This window comes from Colias philodice, chromosome 20, assembly GCF_061535455.1.
Source record: "Colias philodice isolate Cphi_HAF_F1 chromosome 20, ilColPhil1 Martin Lab GWU primary, whole genome shotgun sequence".
NCBI lineage: Eukaryota > Metazoa > Arthropoda > Insecta > Lepidoptera > Pieridae > Colias > Colias philodice.
In genome coordinates this window covers 2,477,862-2,504,806 of record NC_143105.1, presented here as the reverse complement: position 1 = coordinate 2,504,806, position 26,945 = coordinate 2,477,862, and the positions used below count along the sequence as shown (strand labels likewise).

General features: G+C 33.8%; 2 protein-coding genes across 2 annotated transcripts; one reads left to right on the top strand and one right to left on the bottom strand.

The window, feature by feature from the left end:
• The first annotated feature begins 1,528 nt into the window (after positions 1-1,528).
• LOC149479313 (UDP-glucosyltransferase 2-like) lies at positions 1,529-21,933 on the top strand. Its single transcript, XM_089707949.1, has 9 exons — positions 1,529-1,681; positions 12,128-12,215; positions 14,023-14,215; positions 14,993-15,184; positions 17,974-18,193; positions 18,565-18,784; positions 20,380-20,599; positions 21,090-21,412; positions 21,560-21,933. The coding sequence occupies exons 1-8, from the start codon at positions 1,544-1,546 to the stop codon at positions 21,358-21,360; spliced, it is 1,542 nt and encodes a 513-aa protein (XP_089564075.1). The 5' UTR covers positions 1,529-1,543; the 3' UTR covers positions 21,361-21,412; positions 21,560-21,933.
• Positions 21,934-22,130: 197 nt separating this feature from the next.
• On the bottom strand, positions 22,131-26,589 carry LOC149479312 (UDP-glycosyltransferase UGT5-like). The gene is made up of 8 exons (XM_089707947.1): positions 26,405-26,589; positions 26,060-26,147; positions 25,468-25,660; positions 24,678-24,875; positions 24,175-24,394; positions 23,464-23,683; positions 22,975-23,194; positions 22,131-22,446 (listed from the first exon to the last, which is right to left on the bottom strand). The coding sequence occupies exons 1-8, from the start codon at positions 26,552-26,554 to the stop codon at positions 22,176-22,178; spliced, it is 1,560 nt and encodes a 519-aa protein (XP_089564073.1). The 5' UTR covers positions 26,555-26,589; the 3' UTR covers positions 22,131-22,175.
• Positions 26,590-26,945: the final 356 nt, after the last annotated feature.

The following is a 26,945-nucleotide window of genomic DNA, read 5'->3' as shown; positions in this document are numbered from 1 at the left end:
GCACATTATTGGTGGAAGTCACAGATCAACTGCACTCAATAATCGCCATAGAGTATATCGCCCACACACATATCGAGTTCGAGTGCTGTTTATTAATCAATATACTAAAACCCTCCTCTTGAATCACTTTATCTATTAAAAAAAATACGGGTTGCACTCCGGGAATGCCGGCAGAAGTGAAAACTTGATTATTAATGTTGAGCATGTTTGATATTTTGGAATGGTATCCGTCTTACGCTTTTTCGATCAGGTCACGTGTCCTGACGCGAGTTTAAGATTTTATACCCATTACAGAAAAAGTCCTCAACGCCGCTAAAGAAGTTTTCACTTCAAAAACCGCATCAAAATCCGTTGCGTAGTTAAAGATTTAAGCATACAAATGGACATAGGGCCAGAGAAAGGGACTTTGTTTTATACTATGTAGGGAAGCTGAACTCATCTGATAACGCAACCTCAAGTTATTTTTATAGTATAGCGCAGCATCTCATGTTTTTACATAAGAGCATACTCAAATTTGAGATCTGTTTATTAATACGAGGCTTGGGATGGGATGATATATAGCCCATAGATTTCCTCAATAAATGTACTATCTAATCTAACAGTGAAATAATTTTTAAAATCGCACCCCGAGTCCTGATTTTAGCGCGTTCAAACAAACAAACCTTTCAACTTTATTATAATACTAGCGGTCCGCCCCGGCTTCGCCCGTGGTACATATTTACGTTTTCTCTACATAAAAACCATCCTTGTACTTCAAGGAATATAATAAAAAAAGAATTATCGAAATTGGTTCAGCCGTTCTCGAGTTATGCGCTTACCAACACATTTTGCGATTCATTTTTATATATAAGACTAGCGGTCCGCCCCGGCTTCGCCCGTGGTACATATTTACGTTTTCTCTACATAAAAACCATCCTCGTACTTCAAGGAATATAATAAAAAAAGAATTATCGAAATCGGTTCAGCCGTTCTCGAGTTATGCGCTTACCAACACATTTTGCGATTCATTTTTATATATAAGAAGAAGAAGATTAGTATCCTAAATTCAAGTATGACGTCAAAATTCCCCAGAAATCGTGTAATGAATATTTAAAACATTTCAAGGTCTAACAACTTATTTGTTTTGATTTATTGATGCAAAAAAACATCAAACTTCACTACAAAATAAAAACAAATTTTAGTTGAATTGTTGGCAAGCTAAAATTTTCTGATCAATAAATGTTTCAAAGTCAAACTCAAACATTTATTTATTCAATTAGACTTCATCTAGAAAAACTTTTGAAACGTCATTACGTGGCCATTACATATTTTTAACATTTACCACCAATTCGGAAAGCAGTATCTACGGAGAAGAACCGGCAAGAAACTCCATAGTTGCTCTTTTATATCATGTCAGTTTTACAATATTTTACAAAATACATACATATTATTATGTTTCTTCGGTATATTGACTTTACTGACTTTCAGAGTCAAGTTCGTAACTTCTTGATAAGGAAATCTCTTCAGTAAGTTGTTTCTTTCTGTCCTGTGTAGTAGTGTTAATATGTTGTTTCTTGTTTTATTCGCTTTTCTTGGTGTCAGTGATGGTTATAATATTTTATTATTTTTCCCTGTTCCGGGGAAAAGTCATTCGATTTTGGGGGAGGCGTATGTGCGTCATTTGACAAACGCTGGCCATAATGTATGTATTTTTTTGTTATTATTAATTTTTAATTAATTTATATTAAGAACTATAAGTAAATAGGTATGTTTTTTTTTTTTGGAATTTCCTAGAATATGGGACTTATTGCAAAATGCTTAATGTAGAGTCGAAATAAATTAATTTTAATTTTATTGACTCTTGAAATTTATTACAAATTGTATTAATTAAAAAAAATAAGTTTTATAATTCATAAGTCTGGCTGATCATATTATCAAAATTATTTATTATATATTAATATTAAAACAATAAATTATTAATAATTTAATTTAAAAAAATACATTTTTTCCATACTTATAATTCAGGTGCTCTTCTCAAAACTAAGAAAGAAAAAATACGTTAACATTTAAAAAAAATAGCATAACTCAATGAACAGCTGTTGTTAGAAAAAATTAAAATGCTTCTTTTTTAACGTTTTTGGACAACATTTTATCTTCCTAGGACTATAGCAAAAAATTAAAATCGGTCCAGACGTTTTCGATACTTGCAATTTGGAATAAATAAAAAAAAGTATTTATAATATTATTATCTATGGGGTTCCTATATCTATATAGGTATAATCTAAGTACCCACATATCTTATCTATTTGGTAATATAAAATAATTAGTTATTCGTGTCATGTTACAAAATATAATCAAAACATAGTTTATTCCATTCATATATAAATACTTTAGTGTATGATATTTTAGTGGTAACAATTCAGTTAAAATGCATCTTACTATAAATAAATAATTATAATATCTTGTTCTCTCTTTTATTTTTTGTCTGTCCCGATAAAAAATATTAAAAAAAAACAAATTGGTAAGTAACTAATATAAATCTACATTAAAATATTGGATGTACCTAAATTATATTGAATTATATTGAATAGTGTTATATTATGTAGGTACATAACACCTACATTAAAATATGTAGCATCACGATGTTTATCAATAATAACTCCAAAATAAATAAGACAATCTTGATAAAATTTTGCATACATTGTATAATTAAGTGTAACATGTAGGTACATCACAATAATAAAAAATAAAGAATAGAAAAACACGATCACGAAGCGGTTTTCGATCCCACGCCATTCGTATTATTTTTTTAAAGAATTGAAAATAATACGAAATATTATTTAAAAAATATATTTATAAAATATTTGTAAGCTAAAAAATGGCAAAAAATTACCAAATATCATGAGCTGGTTCTTAGTTGAATAAGTTTTTTTAAATGCGAATAAAAACTTGTTATTTACAATTTACATCTATACTTATACTAATAAAATATTATAAAGTTGAAGAGTTTGTTTGTTTGTTTGAACGCGCTAATCTCAGGAACTTCTGGTACGGTTTGAAAAATTCTTTCGGTGGTAGATAGCCCATTTATCGAGGAAGGCTATATGCTATAATATATCATCACGCTTACACTTACAGGAGCGGAGAAGTGCGGGTGCAACCGCGAGGCACAGCTAGTTATAAATACAAGGTCACATTAAACATACAACTCAAAACTTTATTTAGGTACCTATTCAATTTCTGCGGACGCGGTTCTACCGAATACCCGCGGCCCCGTCAATAAAGCGGCACGGCGGAACACAGTGGAGTTTAGTCGGTAGGACCCTGCACAGCAGGGTGAGTCCGACATAACCCAGGGCTCTTCCCCCGAGTGCCCTGGGTATGCCTAAATGCATTTTCCACTATAAAAAAAGGTACCTATTGAATTAGACTTCTTCTAGAAGTATCGTCATAACATAGTTTAACCAAGGTTTTACCATTCATCATGTCATGTAATTGTAGACACTACTTCTACAGACTATTTATTATTTCGTTGACTATTATCACAGCTATTATTATGCAATTGTTTGCGTTACTCGAGTAGTTAAGTACCTACTTGTATTATTTGATCATAAATTACTACAATGATATTTACAAATTATGCTTTTAACTTATTTTGTACTAGCGACCCGCCCCACACTAGTGCAAGCAATTTTATTTATTTTATTTGTTTATTATAAGACTTTATTGCACAAACTCAATTATGAAAAAAATTGGTTGTCTGTAAAGTCGGTTTACTGACGATAGTTGAACGTGACAACGTCCGATTGTGCTTCTTTGTCGCTCGTTCCACGCTCTCGCTTGCACTTCAAGCTTTACATGGAACTCCTCAGAGCGAGGTAACGCCGCATGAGTCATGTTTTTTCGTGCGTGCAACCGGCTCTATCGAATTATAAGACGTCACGTCAAAAAAAGAAATGTGTGCGTGTACTAGTGTACACACGTAAGAAGTGAAACTTCTTTATGACCTTATTTTTCAAAAAATAATTTACTTTATGCAACTTTACATAAATACGTCGAATCACGCGTGGTAGGCCGTAGGGATAAGAAAAAGATGGCGCGTAACGGAAAAATGTCACGCGTAACGAAAAAATGTTACACTTATTTTTTTTCCAACCCCGATAAAGAAGTTTCACTTCAAAAATAACATTAATGCAAAAGAAAGGCATAGTTTGTACAAGCAGCGGCCTTATTGCTAAGCAGCAATCTCTACCAGGCAACCTGATGGGAAAGGAAATGTATGAAGTTAATGGGATAGTGCAAAAAAAAAATGTATGTTATATAATACAAACCTTAGCTGTGTCCCGCGATTTACCCGCATTGCTCCGCCCTTATTAGTGCGTTAGTGTGATGCTATGTAGCCTTAGCCTTCCTCGATGAATGGGCTATCTAATACTGGAAGCATTTCGAAATCAGACCCGTAGTTTCCGAGATTAGCGCGTTCAAGCTAGCAAATTATTCAGATTTATAATATTAGCATAGATTCCTCTTGAGTCGCAATCTAGTTAGTGATTTAGAGTCAATACGGCCTTCATGATTTTATAAGAATATAATATATATATGTTTTTTATTTTAGAAATAAAATTATTTATGAGATATTAACTTCATTCGTAATACTTTATGCTTTAAATTAAAATATATTATGGATTGTTTTTGTTTTGCTATCGTAAAATCAGCTATAATTAAGGTCACCGACTTTAATAAAATGTCAATGTTCGAATATTCTGGAAGAAATTGCAATTCTTTACTTTTTATTTCATTTTATTTAAACTCTCCTGTCTTCGCTCGAAGTTGCCCGGAATCTATACTAATATTATAAAGCTGATGAGTTTGTTTGTTTGTTTGAACGCGCTTATCTCAGGAACTACTGGTCCGATTAGAAAAAATTATTTCGGTGCTATAGGCTTTATATAATCACGCTAAAACCAACATAAGTGGAGCAACGCGGTTGAAACCGCGGGGCACAGCTAGTAAAAAATAAGATAGAGCCTGTGTCAATCACTCAAGATGGGTTTAAAATTAGTCGAGGTACTGAATTTTTATTATGTACAATATAAATTAAATTATTAGCTCAACATAATTAAATTTTTAATCATTAGTCTGCCCAAAAATATTAATTTCCTTCCCATATAAATAACTTTTAATGAAGCAAGCAAAAACGAGTTAAAACAAAAAATAAGACAACTCATATTTTAAAACTTAGTTTTACGGTGAATTTACATCAAACGAGCGAATGCTCATTCTACCCCCACTATGTCAAATTCTTTTAGTGTAAACAGACGTTCTTACGTTGTTTTTAATGCGTTTGAAAAGATTATATGCATTATGCCATATTATGCAATGTTCTAATATCTACTGAACAACACTGAGTCTTTACACTGAAATCTACTATATAAAAATAAGTCGGGTTTTCCTTCCTGACGCTATAACTCCAGAACGCACGAACCGATTTCCACGGTTTTGCATTCGTTGGAAAGGTCTCGGGCTCCGTGAGGAAATTTGGCGAAACGGAGTTCGCCCGGTTTGCTAGTATCTAATAAAGAAAGCTATTGCTCTAGCTCTATGTTCGTTTGATGTTAATGCACAAACGATTTAAACAGTTTGGCACCTTGTAAAAAAATGTTTATCCTGAAAAGTATTAAAACTATTTATATTTTGAAAGTGAACAAACGTTAAAATGTTCCTTATAATTAATTGATATGAAAGGTAATTTGTAGCAAAAAATGACATAAAATTAACATTTTACACACTTACATGATAAGTTGTAATTGAAAATTTGTTATCAATGAGAACATACAAGTATAGCCATAATATAGATTCCGCTTTTTCTATCTTTTTATGTCTTTACTAAACTAATAAAATTTTGTACGGAGATAATATATATTTTTAATCGGTTACCACGCGAGTAAAACCACGGGAATTCATTTCATTAATTCACAAAGTCTTTAAATTTATTATGTACTAGCTGTGCCCCGCGGTTTTACCCGCATTGCTCTGTTCCTATTGGTATTAGGGTGTTATATAATATAGCCTATTTTATATTGACCTGAGTTGATAGTAATATTCATGCAAAATTTTGACACAATCCATACAGTACTTTTTTAGGACGTACGCAAACAAACAGACAAAAAAATCTTATAATATGAGGAATATTCAAATATGGATATTAAGGATGTATTTGACTTTCTTTGTCTTTTAACAGTTTTAGTTTTATTTATTATCATAAAGATAAGAGTTAAGTCGTTTGTATGCTAACGATGCTTAAATTAATTATCCCTCAATATAACTATTTATTATGGACTAGCTTACCGCCCACGGCTTCTCCCGCTTTGTCTAAAACCTACTCACTACATAGTATAAAACAAAGACGCTTTCTCTGTCCCTATGTCCCTTTGTACGCTTAAATCTTTGAAACTACGCAACGGATTTTGATGCGGTTTTTTTTAATAGATAGAGTGATTCAAGACGAAGGTTTATATGTATAATAACATCCATTAAATAGTGGAGAAGTACTGTTATTTTTGAGGTTTCTAATGTGATGTCGTAAATAATTACATTTTTTCCGCTTACATTGCAAACGCAGCAGCCTGCGTTTTTGTAACCCTACGAGTTTTATCAAAATAATGTACTAAGTATTGTACACATTGAAAAGGTCTACAAAAAAGTCCGCGATGGTATATTATGTCTATCTCTTAGGGATACCCACAATAACTTCTTTTTGTGATTTACTTTTTACGACAAATAATGGTTAATTTTCGAAGCGATTTTAACCAATACAGCATTAATTCTTAACGAATTAAATACCTTGAATACATTGTTCATTTAATATAGATCTATATGGCCCTTTACACCGTATGATTTAAGTGAATATTTTCGAAGATAATACAGATTTAAAAATTGCGGGACGTAGCGTTTGCGGCGCGGCGGTACCGGCCGGCCGTCATTGCACCCGTGCGAAGCTGGGGCGGGTCGCTAGTAAATTATATATTAAAACCTTCCTCTTGAATCACCCGTTCTATCAAAAAAAAACGCATTAAAATCTGTTGCGTAGTTTTAAAGATTTAAGCATACATAGGGACATAGGGACAGAGAAAGCGACTTTGTTTTATACTATGTAGTGATGATAAAACATTTATTGATATTTAAATGCATAACACATAGACATCGTCTATATTAAACGTTTTGTGACTTTTAAAATATGTAAATATGTTACGGTCAAATCCCGGAACACAATCTCTTCGCGGAAGGACTGGTTTATATTGGCAAAAGCCATCGGGCAATCCTCGAAATACACTTCAATTTCACCCTTTGACTGACGTCAGCTGCAGTCTCGGGCGCGAACGCAGCACAGGCATCGCACGCGCATAAGACGCCTCAGCTAGACAACGACTGAGGAAAATTGTTTAGTAAAAACCCGTTAATTTATTTGGGCTTTGGACATTATGCCAGACCTGAGGTTCGACCAGTCCAACCTGCGAGTGCCGAGCTTCGGGGTTTGACTATAACACATCCATACTAATATTATAAATGCGAAAGTAACTCTGTCTGTCTGTCTGTTACTCAATCACGTCATAACTACTGAACCAATTTGCATGAAATTTGGTATAGAGATATTTTGATACCCGGAAAGCTCTCTGCTACGCTCCTTTTATAATATTACTAGCTTTCTGCCCGCGGCTTCGCCCGCGTTTTTAAAGATAACCCGCAAAGTTCCCGTTCCCGTGGGATTTCCGGGATAAAACCTATCCTATGTGTTAATCCAAGTTACCCTCTATATGTGTGCTAAATTTCATTGTAATCGATTCAGAAGTTTTTACGTGAAAGAGTAACAAACATCCATACATCCATACATCCATACTTACAAACTTTCGCCTTTTTAATAGTATTAAGATAAGATTAAGATTAAGATAAGATAAAAAGGTGACTGATATAGTGATCTATCAACGCACAGCCCAAACCACTGGATGTATCGGGCTGAAATTTGGCATGCAGCATATTATTAGGACATAGGCATCCGCTAAGAAAGGATTTCCCGAAATTCTTGCGGGAACGGGGAAAAACGGGGATGCACGTACAAAGTCGTGGGCGGAAGCTAGTATACATAATATTATTTTTGTGCAGTGAACAGAAACTTATATTGGAATATTATTCGACCAACCTGTTATATTGATAAACAAAATAATTAATTAATTTTGGGCGTCCTTCTGACTTTCACGTACAATGTACCAGAAATTTCTTAATTATATAAAGTTTTAATCTTGAAGTTAATTGCTTCTTAATAATTAATGTATGGTCCGGGAGCCAGCAGCAGATTTTATGACCAAGTTCCTCTCAAGCGGTAATTAGTAAAATGCATCAAAGTATAGTATTATGAAGCCTCGTGAACGTCAGCTGGAGCTCGGTTGGGGGGAAGAGCGGTTGTAGCCTCCCGTATCAGCTGACGGTTTTTCCACCAAGATACAGCCAGCTGACATATATATTTATCCACAGTTACATATAAGCTATCATCAGGTAAATTTTTGTTTGAGAGGAAATAACGGAAAATAAATTTTTCTTTAAATTTAACTTTCATGTTCGAGACACCAGCTGACGTATAATACACCATTTTGTAACCAGCTGACTATTTTTTTTCGTTGAGATATTGGGTTAGCTACAATTTGACAAATTTTTAGCTGAGAGGAAATGAATGAATGAATGTATTTTTTTTCCTATGTGCGTGGGAGGCTACAACCGCTCACCCCCCCAACCGAGCGCCAGCTGACGTTCACGAGGCTTTATAATACTATACTCTCATGCGTCTGACGAATTATCTCTTGAGAGGAAATAGTTAACCAAATTTGCACCTGGCTCCCTAACCATAGGAATAAATAAAATAAATAATGTAGGAATTTCTTCATTATATTCATAAATAATCCAGGATTCCAAGTAGGTATAAATAAATATAAGTATTATTATCGGATTATTACCAAGTAGATTATATTATTTACTAGTGGTCCGCCCCGGCTTCGCCCGTGGTACCTACATGTTTAAACTTTAAACTATCCTATCTCTCAAGTTGGATCGAAATGCACATGGTGTGCGAATTTTATTATAATCGGTTAAGTGGTTTAGGAGTCCATTGAGGACAAACATTGCGACTAGGGCATGCACCCGGGTTTACCCGGTTCCGAAAAACCCGGGTAAACCCGGGTTTTTTGATGATCTTGAGAACCGGGTCTGAATAGTATGAAACCCGGTTCTCCCGGTTCCGACCAAAATATTAAAATATGAAGTATGATATATATTTTGCTGCATTATTTTAACAAATTTATTGTATCTGGCAACGTCAGACTCACGTGCATCGCGAATTTTCGTGCCACGCCTCAAGCGTGACTCTGATTGGTTGTCTAACCTTAGATGCTTTAAGTTTCCTACGGTTGTATTACCAAAAAAAAAAAATTAGGCTTCGAAAATGAAAGAAATTAGGCTACAGAAATATTTTTATTAGATTTGTCGTGAATTTGAAAAGCTGTTGATTTTACTGTTTCATATTATGATCCAGTCATGTTTTTTTTTGGTATCAAGCTGAAATTTATATCGAATACTCAAGTCTTCGGTCCCTTTTATGTGAAAAAGTCAAACTAAAAACACAAGCCAACGCATCAAAAGATACAGCCGTAAATGCTGAAAATTTCGCAAATTTTGACATCCGCATGGGACTCAAACCTACAGCTGGGTACTTTTCATGAACACAGAGCCTTTAAATTTGGTAAAAGTAACGTCTTATAACACAGATAAAGAAAAAATTGCTAGAAACATAAATTTTAAAGTTACAACATTATAAAAAATAGGTTTGTTTGGAGCCCTCGGAGCACGAGTCCGACTCGCACTTGGCCGGTTTTTTGCTTTACAGTTTGCAGTTAATGAATTAGGTTTAAGTTTATTTTATGTGCTATTGTGATAACAAGGTACTTTACAAGACTGATAAATAAAGAGAAGTATTGAAATTTTGTTTCTTTATTAATTTAATAAAATAAGATACAAGCCGCGTAAAATAAAAGGCCCATCAGGTACTTTTACAGTTACTTTTGTTAAATTTCATATTTTTTTCCGAAGTATTATAAAAGAACCGGGTAACCCGGTTCTACCCGGTTCTGAGCTCGATTTGGAACCGGGTTTCAGAAACTTGGAACCGGACTCGGTTCTGCATGCCCTAATTGCGACACGAGATTTATATATATATTATTTATTGTATTTATATCCAACGAATGTCTGTCTGTCTGTTCGTGGTATACTACTACACTAATTTTCATTGATTTCAATAATGGATAGCGTGGTTCTCTAGCAAGGTTTATTACATGACTAGCTTTCCGCCCGCGGCTTCACCCGCGTTTTCAAACAAAAACCCGCATAGTTTCCGTTCCTCGGGGATTTCCGGGATAAAACCTATCATACCTATGTCCCGGGGTAAAAAGTAGCCTATGTCCTTTCTCGGGTATCAAAATATCTCTATACCAAATTTCATGCAAATTGGTTCAGTAGTTAAGACGTGATTGAGTAACAGACAGACAGACAGAGTTACTTTCGAATTTATAATATTACTAGCGACCCGCCCCGGCTTCGCACGGGTGCAATGCTGATACTATACACTACAGAAAAACTGCGTGAACTTGTATATGAATACACACATAGCGACCCGCTTCGGCTTCGCACTGGTATAAAATATACATATATCCGGGCGGCCGGCCGGTACCGCCGCAAACGCTACGTCCCGTAATTTTTAAATCTGTAATATCTTCGAAAATATTCACTTAAATCATACGGTGTAAAGGGCCATATAGATCTATATTAAATGAACAATGTATTCAAGGTATTTAATTGGTTAAGGATTAATGCTGTATTGGTTAAAATCACTTCGAAAATTAGCCATTATTTGTCGTAAAAAGTAAATGACAAAAAAAAAGTTATTGTGGGTTACGAGTTTTACGACATTACGACATCACATTAGAAACCTCAAAAATAACAGTACTTCTCCACTATTTTGGATGGTATTATACATATAAACCTTCCTATTGAATCGCTCTATCTATTAAAAAAAAACCGGATCAAAATCCATTGCGTAGTTTTAAAGATTTAAGCGTACAAAGGGACATAGGGACATAGGGACAGAGAAAGCGACGTTGTTTTATACTATGTAGTGAAGTATGGATTAGTTATTTTTGGATAAAGCGGGCTAAGTCATGCGCAGAAAGCTTGTATATAATAAACATGTTATTATAAAATGAATACATAATTTGTTTCTAAGATATAGTTCGAACTAGCTGTGCCCCGTGGTTTTACCCGCATTGCTCCGCTCCTGTTGGTCTTATATTAGCATGATGATAATATTATATTATAGCCTTATAGCCTTCCTCGATAAATGGGCTAATCGGAACAGTTGTTCCTGAGATTAGCGCGTTCAAACAAACAAACTCTTCAGCTTTATAATATTATTATAGGTAATAAGAACAAAGAGACCAGTCACGGTTTTTACACGTCTAGATTTATTATTGTAATTATAATTAATGAATTAATGTATAACACTATTATCTTAACCAAGTCATTTATATATTATGTATTATGTATTCATATTATGTACTGTTAATAAATCACTTGATGTAACAATAACGTCATTGTTATAATTATACTACTTAAATGATAATTTTTAACCGTGTTTGTAACCTTTGATTAAATTAATATGTAATCTTATATTATTTTATACTTTTTCCTCTACTGTACCAAAGGTTGTCTGGAAGAAATCGCTCTGAAGCGATAAGACCGCCATTTGTACTTAGTTTAAGCTATATTTAAGTGTCTGTATTTCTTTTTTATTCTCTTTAAGTGCAATAAAGAATTTATAAATAAACAATAAATAATCTATAGTTTTTTGTTGCATTCATTTGAGTAAAATTCTTCATGAAATGAAAAACTTTCCTTATTTTGTGTTTAAAATCATAAAAAATCTCATAACTAATAACACCGAATTTTTCTAATTATTTAAATCGGACCAGTAGTTCCTGAGATTAGCGCGTTCAAACAAACAAACTCTTCAGCTATTACTCCCACTAACTAGATTTCTTCAATGTTTCAGGTGACTTATATAACGCCGCTACTTATGAAAAACCCACCACCCCTTTTAAGGCAGATAGACGTATCACATAATGCGGATCTATTACCTGGTATGTTATATTTTTTTAAATTGATATTAATATATACTTAATTAATATTTACTTAGAATTTTCAATTAATAATATTTCAATTTATTTATTTGCATTTCAAATCTTCTTATATATAAAAATGAATCGCAAAATGTGTTGGTAAGCGCATAACTCGAGAACGGCTGAACCGATTTCGATAATTCTTTTTTTATTATATTCCTTGAAGTACGAGGATGGTTCTTATGTAGAGAAAACGTAAATATGTACCACGGGCGAAGCCGGGGCGGACCGCTAGTAGAATATAAAAGAAAACGTGAAGTCCCATGTCCCCTAGTGTATCTGTTTCACTGATCGATTTTCTTCAGGGACAAGTAGGTGATCAGCCTTCTGTGTCGTACCAGATCGAGAAATTTGTTTTTCTTCATCTCCACCGGGAATCGAACCCAGGACCCCTTGGTGCTACGCTCACGCGTCAACCTCTGTACCAAGGAGGCGGCTGATAAAAATAGAATATAGATTTGCACAAAATATTTTGAACATAGCAAAAATATATTATTTTTATCTTAATATTATACAAGGTCATTCTATTCATGCAAAATATAGAATAATTAAAAACTTGTTCTTATAAAACCGTCTTCAATTTACAAAGTTTACTTAATATTATTATTTGCTTGAACGTGGTAATCTCAGGAACTATTTGAAAAATTATTTCGGTGTTAGATAGCCCATTTATCAAGGAAGGCAATAAGGCTACATTATAATATGAACACGTTAAGGCCAAGGAGCGGAGCAATGCGGGTAAAACCGCGGGGCACAGCTAATTCATTAATATACTCTTGAGTTTATAAACATCCATACTAATATTATAAATGCGAAAGTAACTCTGTCTGTCTGTCTGTTACTCAATCACGCATAAACTACTGAACCAATTTTCATGAAATTTGGTATGGAGATATTTTGATACCCGAGAACGGACATGGGCTACTTTTCATCCCGGGAAAATGGCGCAATCCCGGAAATCCCACAGGAACGGGAACTATGCGAGTTTTTCTTTGACTGCGCGGGCGAAGCCGCGGGCGGAAAGCTAGTAATGATATAAATAGCATGACTGCACGTCAGCTAAGATAGCAAATAAATTATATTCACTGGGAACTAATTAATATTCATATTTGAGACAAAAAATTGTATTACCATTGAGTTGAATATATTAATATAATAGTTTTGTAGATTATTGGTACTGAATTTAACCAAAATTTATGAGGATTGCGTACCAAAATAACAATGAAGCTATAGAAATATTAGATAAAAATGCTTTTCATTTTTCAAGAAAGTTGCAAGAGAGTTTATTCTTCCAATAAATAAAGACCTCTGTCAGTCTACCAAGCGTTTGTTTACTGCAATATGTATAACTATCATGATTTTATTATCATTAGTCCATATAATATGTCCCACTGCTGGGAAACGGACATCTTAAGAGGGTAAAGACCATAATCCACCACGCTGGCTGAGTGTGAGTTGGCGGATGTGTCATGTAAGGCGTATGCCGTAAATCCATACTAATATTATAAATGCGAAAGTAACTCTGTCTGTCTGTCTGTTACTCAATCACGCCTAAACTACTGAACCAATTTGCATGAAATTTGGTATGGAGATATTTTGATACCCGAGAAAGGACATAGGCTACCTTTTATTGCGAAATATGTACCACGGGCGAAGCCGGGGCGGACCACTAGTAAATAAATAAAATAATGTCGTCGAACTTTTGATTCTAAGACATGTCGGTTTCCTCACGATGTTTATTATCATAATGTTTTATATAATGTTTCAGGTACCATATTCGACGTGCAGAAGTTTATGTCCAAAGAGTTAGACTTGCAAGAAATACAGCTACTGTTCCCAATAATGCAGGAGCTCTTACGGGCGACGCTGCAAAGTGACCAGATGCAGACATTCATGCATGACCCTGAAGAACAGTATGATGCTGTTATTGTTGAGTGGCTGTTCACGGAACTTGGGGCAGGGTATGTGAATCATTACTTGCTTACTTAATACATATGATAGTATATAAACTTTCCTTCACTTTGAAAGAGAGCGATTTTACAGTATGAATGAATGAATGAATGAATGAATGAATGAATGAATGAATGAATACTCTTTATTGTACATACACAGAAATACAGTTTGTTACATGGTTGAGATAACTTATGACTAAATTAACTTATTATATATAAACAAACTTAAAATATGTACAAAGAGCGGCTTTATCGCTCGTGATAGTATGATTTTGTGGCTGAAAATAGAAAGCTAGAGAGTAATACAAAACATCTCAATTCCATAGGAATTAGCTTTGGCCATGCCGGCGAAGCCACGGGCCTATTAAAAACTATAAAGACTATCATATGCGTAGGAGTGCTCTTTTTATTGAAATAATGATGAAAAAACATTACCTAAATTGTATCTCATTTAAATCGGTTAAGTATTTTATTCCTTTTTTTTCATCTATATTGTATCTTTTTTTTTTCATAATATTATGTCCATAATAAAGTTATTTCATTTCATTTCATTTCATTTCATTTCATTTCATATTACCTTTAAACATGTCTGTGTTGTAGTGTTACTGAAATAATTAAAGTAAATGTTAAAACGTCACTTGTCGAGTCCAACTAATTTTCTTTTTTTTAACTTCACTTAAAACCGCCTTCGAAGAGTAAAAACTAAAATCCGACTTTGATACTTTCCGAAGGTGATTTAATTCCTTGTTAAAATGATATTGTAATATTTCTCATTCCCACTTCCAGATTGTCTTCAGTATTCAACTGTCCGCTAATTTGGTCAACATCTACAGAACCACATTCCGGTATATTAGAACTGATAGACGAGCCCCTCAATATTGCGTACACTATCTATATTTGGGGGAGAGGATATTCCCTGGATCTCTACAGCCGTTTGCAGCATGTATGGTCGGTGATGAAGATTAAGTATTATCAATGGTATGTTTATTGTAGTTTTATTATTTCAACTAGATTTCCGCCCGCGGCTTCGCCCGCGTTTACAAAGGAAAACCCGCATAGTTCCCGTTCCCGTGGGATTTCCGGTATAAAAACTATCCTATGTGTTAATCCAAGTTACCCTCTATATGTGTGCTAAATTTCATTGTAATCGGTTCAGTAGTTTTTACGTGAAAGAGTAACAAACATCCATACATCCATACATCCATACATCTTTACAAACTTTCGCCTTTATAATATACTAGCGGTCCGCCCCGGCTTCGCCCGTGGTACATATTTACGTTTTCTCTACATAAAAACCATCCTCGTACTTCAAGGAATATAATAAAAAAAGAATTATCGAAATCGGTTCAGCCGTTCTCGAGTAATGCGCTTACCAACACATTTTGCGATTCATTTTTATACAGGGTGTAATCGTTAAGTGTGCACAAGCGATTATTCCGTAACTATTGCAGATATCAAAAAACTTTAAACTGATATCGAAAGTACTTAACCTAATGAGTAAAATGGCCATAATAAATTTTTAAAAATAAAACGAGAAATGACCAAAAATGTTACATTAAACGCTCCCATACAATTTATTTCCCATACATTTTGTATTCATAGTAGATTTTCGAAGTGACGTCCTTATTGTGCAATACAATGAGGAGGTCTATTTACAGTTTCTAAATGAACTTCCCTCCAAATTTGCGAAGTAATTAAAGCAGAAAACCAAAAAAACAAAAAAAAAAGCTAAAATCTTTCATATTAAATGTATAGGTTGATCCAAAAGTAATGATAATTGGGTATTTCCTGTGCACATAAAAATATAAAATAAATGTTTTATGCTTGCTCATGTAATCACTAAGTTATCACAAAAAAAATTATATCTACAGGCCACGTTTCCAAGTATTAACATTAATTTTAATGTGAACAGTGCGAGCCAGAATGTTTCCCGACGAAAAGAAGAAACAACGATTCGACATTTAGAGGGTGAATTTCTAAATTTTTAATGAGATCAGGATAATTTTTTGTCACGATTTGTGACCATGGGCGTTACCTGGGTTCACCATGTTTATGCTGAAACCAAGAAACAATCAATGGCCTGGATGCGAGCTTCCAAAGTGACGGTGAAGATTTTCAAAGTGAAAATTAGTGGGATAGATTAAAGCCGTAGTTTTTTGGGACGCTGAAGAAATGTGGAATATTTTAAGAAGGTAGCCACTACTACACAGGGCTCTTACTACACAGACCAAATTAAAAGATTGCGGGTAGGTTAGTAAGAAAAAGAGACATGGCAAACTTCGGTCTTGAATGTTGGTTCACCAAGACAACGCACCAGATCACAAAGCGTCAGTTGCGATGGCTGCCAATCAAAAATCGGCATTGAAAATGCTTGAACACCCACCCTGTTTGTAAGATCTAGCTCCTAGTTAATTCTATCTCTTACCTCGGCACAAGAAACACCGTCGATACAAGAAATTTTAAGACGACAGCGAAGTGATGGCCGATTTTGAGGGGTTTTTGTAGATGAAGTCAAAGTTTTTTTTTCTAAGTTAAGGAAAAAAAAATATCGAAGTATATTATCTAGTTAGAAGACTATCTAGAGAAATACATAATTATTTTAACTGTAATGACCTTGTTTAATATTGATTATCATTACTTTTGGATCAACCCATGTACATGGGATATTCATATCTCATACTAAATGTATGGGAGGGTTTAAAGTTAATTTTTTAGATATTTCTCGTATTATTTTTAAAAATTTATTATGGCCATTTTACTCATTAGGTTAAGTACTTTCGATATCAGTTTAAAGTTTTTTGATATCTGTAATAGTTACGGAATAATCGCCTGTGCACACTTAACGATTACACCCTGTATATAAAGAAGATATTAGATATTAGATTTAATGATAAATAATAAAATTCCCTAAATTTATATTATGAAGACGAGATATTTGTTTGCTTTGTTTTTGCTACGACTTAGCTCAAAACTACTCTATAAGAGTGCATTTACATCAAACGAGCGAATGCTCATTCTAACCCCACTATGTCAAATTATTTTTAAATAAAGCGTATGGCATTCTTTCGTTTTTAGTGCGTTCGAAAAGATTCTATGCAATGTTCTAACACTGAACAATACTGAATACGAGTTTTCGTTTACCACTAAAAGATCACGAAAGAATGCTTTTGCTCTAGCTCCAGCTCTATGTTCGTTTATAATCTACTTTCTACTTAATATTATAAAGCTGAAGAGTTTGTTTATTTGTTTGTTTGTTTGACGCGCTTATCTCAGGAACTACTGGTCCGATTTGAAAAATTATTTCGGTGTTAGATAGCCCATTCATCGAGGAAAGCGCGCTATATAATATTATATCATCACGCTAAGACTAACAGGAGCGCAGCCACGCGGGTGAAACCGCGGAGCGCAGCTAGTTTAAAAATGTAAATGCAGAGTAAACTATCTTTTACTACTTTTAAACTTGCTATATTAACGGGTTGTAAAATTTCCTCGCAAACAAACATGCCAGCATTTTACTCAGTAATGAATAACATGAACAATCAATTTTATAGTTAACTAGCTTACCGCCCGCGACTTCGTCCACTTTGTCTAAAACCCAATAAATTATATACTAAAACCTTCCTCTTGAATCACTCTATCTATTAATAAAACCGCATCCAAATCCGTTGCGTATAGCTTTATAGATTTAAGCATACAATGGGACATAGGGACAGAGAAAGCGACTTTGTTTTATACTATGTAGTGATTTAATAAATTTTGTATTTCAGGCAAGGCCAAGACATAGACAATGAAATATTCATAAACTCATACAAATCAGCTGTTGAATCTAGAGGATTCAAACTATCCACATACGACGAAGTGAAATACAACGCTTCTCTTATGCTGGGAAACTCTCATATATCTAGCGGTGATGCTCATAGATTACCACAAGCTTATAAGATGATTGGAGGATATCATATTAAGGATAAAATTGATCCTTTACCTGCAGTAAGTTCATTTACTATTACATTATAATCTATACTAATATTATAAAGCTGACGAGTTTGTTTGTTTGAACGCGCTAATCTCAGGAACTACTGGTCCGATTTGAAAAATTATTTCGGTGTTACATAGCCCATTTATCAAGGAAGGCTATAAGGCTATTTATCATTACGGTAAGACCGACAGGAGCGGAGCTACGCTGGTGAAACCGTGAAGCGCAGCTAGTATATAATTAATACTCTATAATTAAATAGGTAATTCATTTTTTTTTTGATAACAAAACTATCATAAAAAGCACCATAAACTATTTTCATCCTAAAATTAAAGAAGAAAACATATAACGTGATAATTATATTATATCTCCTCACATTTTACAGGATCTGCAAAAAATCATGGATGAATCTCATGAAGGAGTTATATACTTCAGCCTTGGAACTATGTTAAAAGGTACCACAATGCCAAATAAAACAAGGAATGAGATAGTTACTTTTTTTGGTAGTTTGAAACAAACGGTCATTTGGAAATATGAGACACCAATATCTAATCTACCACCGAATGTTCATGTTGTTCAATGGGCACCACAACCTAGTATATTAGGTGAGAAATAATATTTATATCCATACTAATATTATAAATGCGAAAGTAACTCTGTCTGTCTGTCTGTTACTCAATCACGCCTAGACTACTGCACCAATTTTCATGAAATTTGGTATGGAGATATTTTGATACCCGAGAAAGGACATAGGCTACTTTTTATCCCGGGAAAATCACGCAATCCCGGAAATCCCACGGGAATGGGAACTATGCGGGTTTTTCTTTGACTGCGCGGGCGAAGCCGCGGGCGGAAACCTAGTATATAATATAACACTAGCTGGTATCCCGCGGCTTCGCATGCTTGGTTAACATCTACAAAGAGGAGGTAGTTAAGGCCGTGTACGCGGTCCGTGCGCTGTTTGGCTCAAATGTGTGATTTTTCAAACCAGATTGTCCATCAACCACTTATCTTACAAACATATGAATTACTAATAATTTTAGGAAATTTTATTGTCTATGTAGTTAGTTAAGAGTTTTTTTCAATTAATACAGTATTTGTGAATACCATCAAGATAACTGAGCCGATGATTACTTGATTTCACTTTTAGTGTCAATTTCGAAGCTAAAAATATCTGAAATTGCTGACAGATCTAACACACAATTATTTTTAACTAACTGCAAAGATCCTTATTAAAATAGTTAGTTAAAAGATTTTTTTATTTTGGACTCCTAACTTACGAAATTAAAATCCGAACAATGTGAATTTTTTTAGAAATTATAGTCGACAAAATGATTATTTTCACCAAGATATTTGACTTTATTGAATATAATTTATACATATTTCAATAAAAGAATGTCTTACTTATAAGATAAAATTTTAAAAAATCAACTAAGGTACCTCTATTATTTTTCTACAAATTTTTTTAAAGTACATACTATAAAACACTGCGCGCGACCCGATTAAAATCAGTCGGCAGCGAGCCTTTCCAGAGAGAGGATATGTTGCTCGGCGCTCTCCTGTGGACCTATGCTGTTCATAGTAAAAGGATAGCGCAAGCCGCGATCTATCGTAATAGATCGCGGAGATTTTGACTTGCGTTAAATTGAATATGCGCTCTTAATGTGAAATTGTTTATTTGCTTTTATAGTATTATGTATTTCATATTTGATAAGGATTTTCATAAATTATTTAAATAGAAGATACGGAACGATTGTCCGTTGCCACAATTCAGATAATTTACTTTGATAGATATGCAAAGCAAAGTCTGGAAAGAACAGTATTTAAAATGAGATTAAATTATTCTTATTTACAACGTACCCATAATACTGTGGGATTGAAATAATTAAATGGTGGTTTGCTTGTAAATACGTCTTTCAATACTTTAAATAATTTAACTTTATTCCGCACGCACACTTCGTCTTACATCCGCCGCCATAACCCTTTCTTCCCTCTCGCACACCTCATACCTCTCTTTCACCCCTCACCGTTCCGTTTCCCACAATACTTAATATTAAAAGTTTTCAAAAATAGTTCAAAATATAATTAGAGAATAATTCGCATACACTTTTTAAAGCCCTTGCATCATGTTATATTTATTTTGTATTCCATACTCTAAAACAAACTACATTTTAAATATTCATGTCTCACTATTTTGCAGCTCATCCCAACACCGTACTATTTATGACGCATGGAGGTCTACTATCATTCTTTGAAACTCTTAAATTCGGGGTGCCCATAATCGGCTTTCCAATGTTTGGTGACCAATTTACAAATATCAACAGAGCACAGAAGAAAGGCTTTGGAAAACGGTTCATACTGGGACAGGACCCGTTGGAAAAATTATTCGAAACAGTCAAAGATATGATTGAGAATCCCAAGTACGTATTTGTTGTATTGTTTTTAAGCTATTGCATAGCTTCTATCGCGGGCCTTGAGCGCGGGGACCGAATCGAGAAATACCGTAACGAAAAAACCTCACGCTCCCCACTCCGACGGGCTCGGAGGTGTGACTTGAAGGCATGCTTTGCAATAGCTTTACCGCGGCAGTCCCCGAGTGTCACACATCTTTTTTTTTTTAGTTTATATGATTGTATTATTGGGACAGCTTCTTACGTCTTACATATAAATAGTGTTTGTTTTTCGTAATTATACAATATTAATTTATCCACTGATTTAGCATGTTTAGTACAATTATAATTAGAATTAATAGCCTTTATATTTTTTAAATACACTGCATCCTACTTGATGTAGAGATGTAGAAGATGTACGATTAAAATTATTATGATTAATGTTTAATTATATAACTGTGCCTTCTTAGGTACTTCTATAAGTACCTAAATCTAACCTTCCCATATTATAATTTTACAGATACCGTGAACGAGCAAAGGAATTTTCCTTAATATTCCACGACCGTCCAGTTTCCCCTGGAACAGAATTAGTCCACTGGGTGGAGCATGTAGTCCGGTCAAACGGCGCACCGCATCTACGCTCTCCCGCGCTTATGGTGCCCTGGTACCAGAAATGCTACCTCGACCTACTTTCTGTTGTCCTAGTACTTATTTTAATTGTTGCGTATTTAATAAGAAAGTCATGTACGATATTGATGAGTAGATCAATGGTTAAAAAGAAAACTAATTAGATGTATGTTAAGTACTATGTAAGTGGAGAGATCTTACATAATATAAATATATGTACTTACATAATATAAATATATGTACTTACATATATAAATTTGTATTGTTACTAACCTAGGATAAGAATATTGTTACTAACAAGTGGACCAAGGATGTTCAATAAATAAATGAATTATTATTATTATTATTATAATTCAGTAATAGAGTTTTATAGTAATATCTCTTAGTAGCGCCTGTAGGTATCGCAAAATGTATGGAGGATGTATTTTGTTGCCACACTTAAGTAATAGTGGCAAAAGTTTATGGAGTTTGTTATCTAGTAACTATTTTTTTTGAGTTTGTTAACTATAAGGAGGATAATAATCAATCAATACAATATTTGCAATTGGCTAGCACTTCTGCTTTCAACTGGCACTAGAGATCACCTGAGATGATATTATTACGTCTTCACAAACAAAAAAAGAATTCATTTTTTTATTTGTAAGTAAATTGTAAGTAATATCACAATTTGACTAGTCTGTTTTGTAAATTTACTTTATGTATGTTCATTTATGTAAATTATAGATTATTATTAAACATTTTCATGAAATAAAGATTGTTTTAAGTATATAATCACTCTTTTATTTCTCATATTAATAATAATTTAAATCTTCACTAACAATATTATATCCATAAATAATATCATACTTCGTGTCATTCATTCAATAACTTCTCAAGTTAAATTTTTTCCTTATCATATTTCAAACGATCGTGATAATCAAAATAAACAACACAATAAATAAAAAAACGTTATATTTACAATTTATTTACTATTTACAATTCACTGTCTCTTCTTCTTGTCCACTTTCCTACCTCTAAAAGTCGATATAATCCTTTTCACACCTGTTACAATGACAATTAAAACTAATAATACAAAAGCAGCAAAGTCTAGGTATATCTTCTGGTACCACGGTAAGTCTAATGCTGGTGACCTCAAGTGGGGAGCCCCACGGGTCTTCACCACGTGTTCCACCCAGTGAACAAGCTCCTTGTCAGGAGTCACTGGTCTGTCGTGGTATATCACTGATAGTTCTTTCGCTCTGGCAGCATATCTGAAAGTAAAATAATTGTTAAAGATTGAACGTTTTTGAAGAAAAACTTCTTAAGGTGTGTTGAGAGTAAAATTTCATGGTCGCATCGTGGTAATACCGTCACGTCAAAATTTAAGGCGATGATTTTGGTAATTTTGAATCTTTCTAAAGAAGTTTCACTTCAATATGTGTCATATTGTGCTCTGCACACACGCTCTTTTTATGTATTTTTGTCAAGTATTTAACATAATGTCTGTTCGGTAATGATAACATAGTCGCGGTAAAATATAACATTGTATTTGCAATAACTATTTTTGAACAAAAAAGTTGACCGCCTTCAAATTGTTAGAATTAGACCAAATTAAAAAGGACCATCAAAATCGGTTCATACAGTCCGAAGTTGGACGTAACAAACGTGTAACAAGCTTAACAAAATACAGTCTTTTTTAGAAACTTCTCCTCGTTTTCAACTCTCCTTCTACTTAATTAAGTTCGCATTTCTTTCGTGATAATTATTATAATTAGTTTGTATAGGAAAGTACTACTTACTTTGGATCTCCTAAAATTTCTTCAATAGCCTTTTTAATATCACCAGCCATGGTGAATGATAACTGAACTTTTTTGGCAAAACCTAGATGTACAGCTCTTGCAGCATTTAAATGTTGGTCAGCAAATGCTGGTATAGCTACTATGGGCTTTCCGAAGTGAACAGTTTCAGTGGTTGATAATTGACCACCATGAGTTATAAACAGGACGCAGTTTGGATGAGCTGTAAATTAAAAAAAAACATTTAAATTCTATCTGCAGAACAAGTTTTATCAAGTGTTTAAAGCTTCTGATTTAATATTATAGCCTACAGACTTCATAGGAGATATTCTACAAAATTTAATATTAACAACAAAGATCCGCTTATTTCAATGCTTATTTATTTTAATCGTTTTATCATTTTTAAGAACAAAATGTGACTTGAGTAATTATTAAAAAATCTAACGGACAGGAGCTATAATTTTACACACGTGTACAAATTACTATAATTACCTAATATACTCTGTTGAGGTGCCCAATTCACGATATGAACATTGCTAGGCGTTCCTGGGAGGTCCTCTTCGAATTTCCATAAAATTGTATATTTCAATCCACCGAACATCTTCAATAGACTCTTCTTTAATTCATCAGGTAATAGTCTACTCTTTAAATTACTTCCCATACTGAAGTAAATTAAACCATGTTTGGCACCATCTAGCAATTTCTTCAAATCCTGTAAATACCTATAGATTAAGACTTACATATATTTCTAATTTAAGATACCATGAAATTTGTGAGTTCATTTTCCATCCTTGGTTTTCAACAATTGTGCACTTTTCACGACATTTTTTGGCCAGGACGACCAAATTTTCGAACAGCCTACTATTATCATCGGTATATCCAAATTTCTACAATATGGACACACTCAAAAAGATGCGCGCATATCTCTAAGACTGGGATAACAATCAAAATGTGCCTAACGTTGAAATGCTTATGGGCGGCGACGATCACCTTCATCAATTGTACTGCCTGCTCCTTAGGTGGTTGTCGTATAAAAAACATCCACTAACTTAACCATGTAAAGAAAGAAAAGAAAGAAAGAAAAAATATTTATTGCCACATGTTACACTACTTATATTACAATAAAAAAATATACCATATGCTATTTAATATTAATCTTTTATAGTTAAAGATATTGTAATCTCTTGAATTTATATTACTTACCTCTGGCAATGGTTTCACTTCACGATTAATATGATACCCTCCTACTGGCTTGAAGTTCTGTGGCAAAGGTATAGATTTGCCCATCGATGGATGTGAATTACTCAAAACAAGAGAAGCATTATATATAATGTCTTCTAGTGGCGGAACAGGGTATCCACGTTTTTTAATCGCTGGTACCAACAATCGGTCATACTCTATGTATTGTATAGGATCCGTCACGCTGAAAGAATAATTTGATTTAATATAACAGTATTATTTTGTTAACTTTAGTTAAGATAAGTTCAAAATTTCACGAAGTTTTGAAAATACTGCAGATAAACAAACAGTTTGGTAAAATAATAAAATAAATATTTTAAATTATGTATATCCCAAACACAATTTAGTTCCGTGTCAATAAGGAACATTTTTTCTGAAGTACCACTATCATTCCTCGTCAAGTTTTTTTTTGTGAATGATCAACATTTATCAACAGAACTACACAATATAGATGAAATAATACTCACAAATATTGTAATACAATTCCTCCTACATGGAACAACAATTCCTGAGCTCTTTGGAAGAAACTCAAGGGTGGCATGTTAGGAGACATGGCATCGGTAGTATATGCTGGGTTGGGAGCATCATGAGCCAGTCGTAACACCATACGGTGAGGGTCTGATGATGACAACCAGATGTATGGGCAATCGAATACAGCAGATAATCTAAAAATACATAAGGATATTTTTTACGGAATAATTAAAAATAATACGAAAAAAATCGTTTGATATTAATTTTCCTTCGTTTATGGCTAGCTAGTTCCTGAAAATTTACTCTCTTTGATTTTGTGGTCATTTTTGAAAATATTTTTTTACCCAAAGATACACTTTCTTACGCTTTTATTATATTATGTTATGCAAGTATGGATAAACTCTTCTCACTTAAGAAGTCAAGAATTTTAGCACCATTACGCAGCATCATTAATATACATTATACACATAAATATATTAGACCCGGATTATATTAAGCGTTATAAAATTAATTTTCATTCATTCATAAACGATCTATTCGCTATATTATCTACTAGATTTCCGCCAGCGGCTTCGCCCGCGTAGTCAGCCCCCACATAGTTCCCGTTCCCGTGGGATTTCCGGGATAAAACCTATCCTATGTGCTAATCCAAGTTACCATCTATATGTGTGCTAAATTTGATTGTAATCGGTTCAGTAGTATTTGCGTGAAAACCATACATACCTACATAATTACAAACCTTTCCTCTGTGTAATATTAGTATAGATATATCAATTTATAGCTTACCCAGCAATATAGTCGAGGAAGATCCATTCTATAATAATAACATCAAACTTCACATTAGGATCAAACATCATCTCCTGTACTTCTTTATGTTCAATGGCGTGGACACATGATTTCTTCAAACTGTCAAAAAACAACGTAACATTCGAAGGAATAAGATTGGTGTTCATATACTGCTTAATATCACCCACATGATCTAGAAAAAAAAAACATTATATGAAAAAGAGGAAATCCAGGTTTAATAACTCAGGCCCCGGAATCACAGACACAATAGAAAATCTATTGTGTCGTGGACTGATCGGGCCGTTCGGGGCTCAATGGGTTAAGGCTTTTTAACGAATTCGCCATTTATTAATTATATTATAAATATTATACAAAGACCTTTCCAACACTTTCGATAAATAGATAATTAAAATGGCGGTCTTATCACTATTAGTATTCTCTTCCAGACACTTTACAATGATCTTATTCACGAGTAGTTATTTTCTAAATGTACTTAACTATAATAAAACACACAGACTGCTAGAAAAATAAATTAAAAACCATCGAGATAGTAGTAGTACATATATCTCGATGTTAAAAACAAATAAATTACCTGGTAAATATTGTATGTTATGGCTCAAATCTATTTCTCGTACATTGGCTGGTCCTTTACCTTTTGGGAATGGCGTCAAATAAGTTACCTGAAATGAATTGTTTATTACTATATTACAAATTATGTCAATTTATATCTTCCCAACAAAATGAGCGTGGATGCCGATCACACGTGTCAGAAGTAAAACTTCTTTGGCAAGATTCAAAGATACCTAAATTGTCGCCTTAGGTACTTCATGACGTGACGGTATTACCATGACGCAACCATTTTCATTTTCATCTTCATCTTCATCATCATCTTCGTCTTCATCTGAGCAAGTGAATTAATAAAACCATCTTTTCTTACCTCATGACCAGCCTTTGCTAAAAGCGAGACTACACTGTCTCCCAGTATGGAATGGCTCTTCGATGCAATTGGGAAAACCACCATTATCTTGTATCCAGAACAAAAGGTGATCAGCGTGGTGATCACCAGCCCCAACCATATTGACTTCATCTAAAAGAAAATAACAAAAAATTAACAAGTTTTTTCAGCAGAAATTGACTAAAATTAATATAGTTCTTAATGCACATTGCTAAACGGGAGGTTGAATTGTTTCTTTTTTTATTTTATTCGTCTATTTATTTTGCTCTTTTTAAAGAACCTGCTTTTCGTTTTCCGCTTTTTCGCGGCTAAGCGATCGTCAGTTAATGTTTTCCTATTTCAAGGTGAATTTAAATAGACCAAACTATGAGTTTATCAATAAAGCTTATACTGAGTCCACCTAAAAAACTTTATTTAGCTCTTGGCGTTCGCACGTGCTATGTTCAAACGCTAATTTACATTTTACTAGGTTCGAACTACGGCTCAGCCCGTCAGAACCTTTGCTTGGCGGCCACGATTCCAA

Coding starts and splice junctions, on each gene's coding strand:
- LOC149479313 (XM_089707949.1), top strand. CDS start 1,544: ATGTTGTTTCTTGTTTTATTCGCTTTTCTTGGTGTCAGTGATGGTTAT. Junction 12,216..14,022: donor TAATGCGGATCTATTACCTG/GTATGTTATATT, acceptor ATAATGTTTCAG/GTACCATATTCGACGTGCAG. Junction 15,185..17,973: donor AAGATTAAGTATTATCAATG/GTATGTTTATTG, acceptor TTTGTATTTCAG/GCAAGGCCAAGACATAGACA.
- LOC149479312 (XM_089707947.1), bottom strand. CDS start 26,554: ATGAAGTCAATATGGTTGGGGCTGGTGATCACCACGCTGATCACCTTT. Junction 25,661..26,059: donor TAACATACAATATTTACCAG/GTAATTTATTTG, acceptor TTTTTTTTCTAG/ATCATGTGGGTGATATTAAG. Junction 23,684..24,174: donor AAGTGAAACCATTGCCAGAG/GTAAGTAATATA, acceptor AGGTATTTACAG/GATTTGAAGAAATTGCTAGA.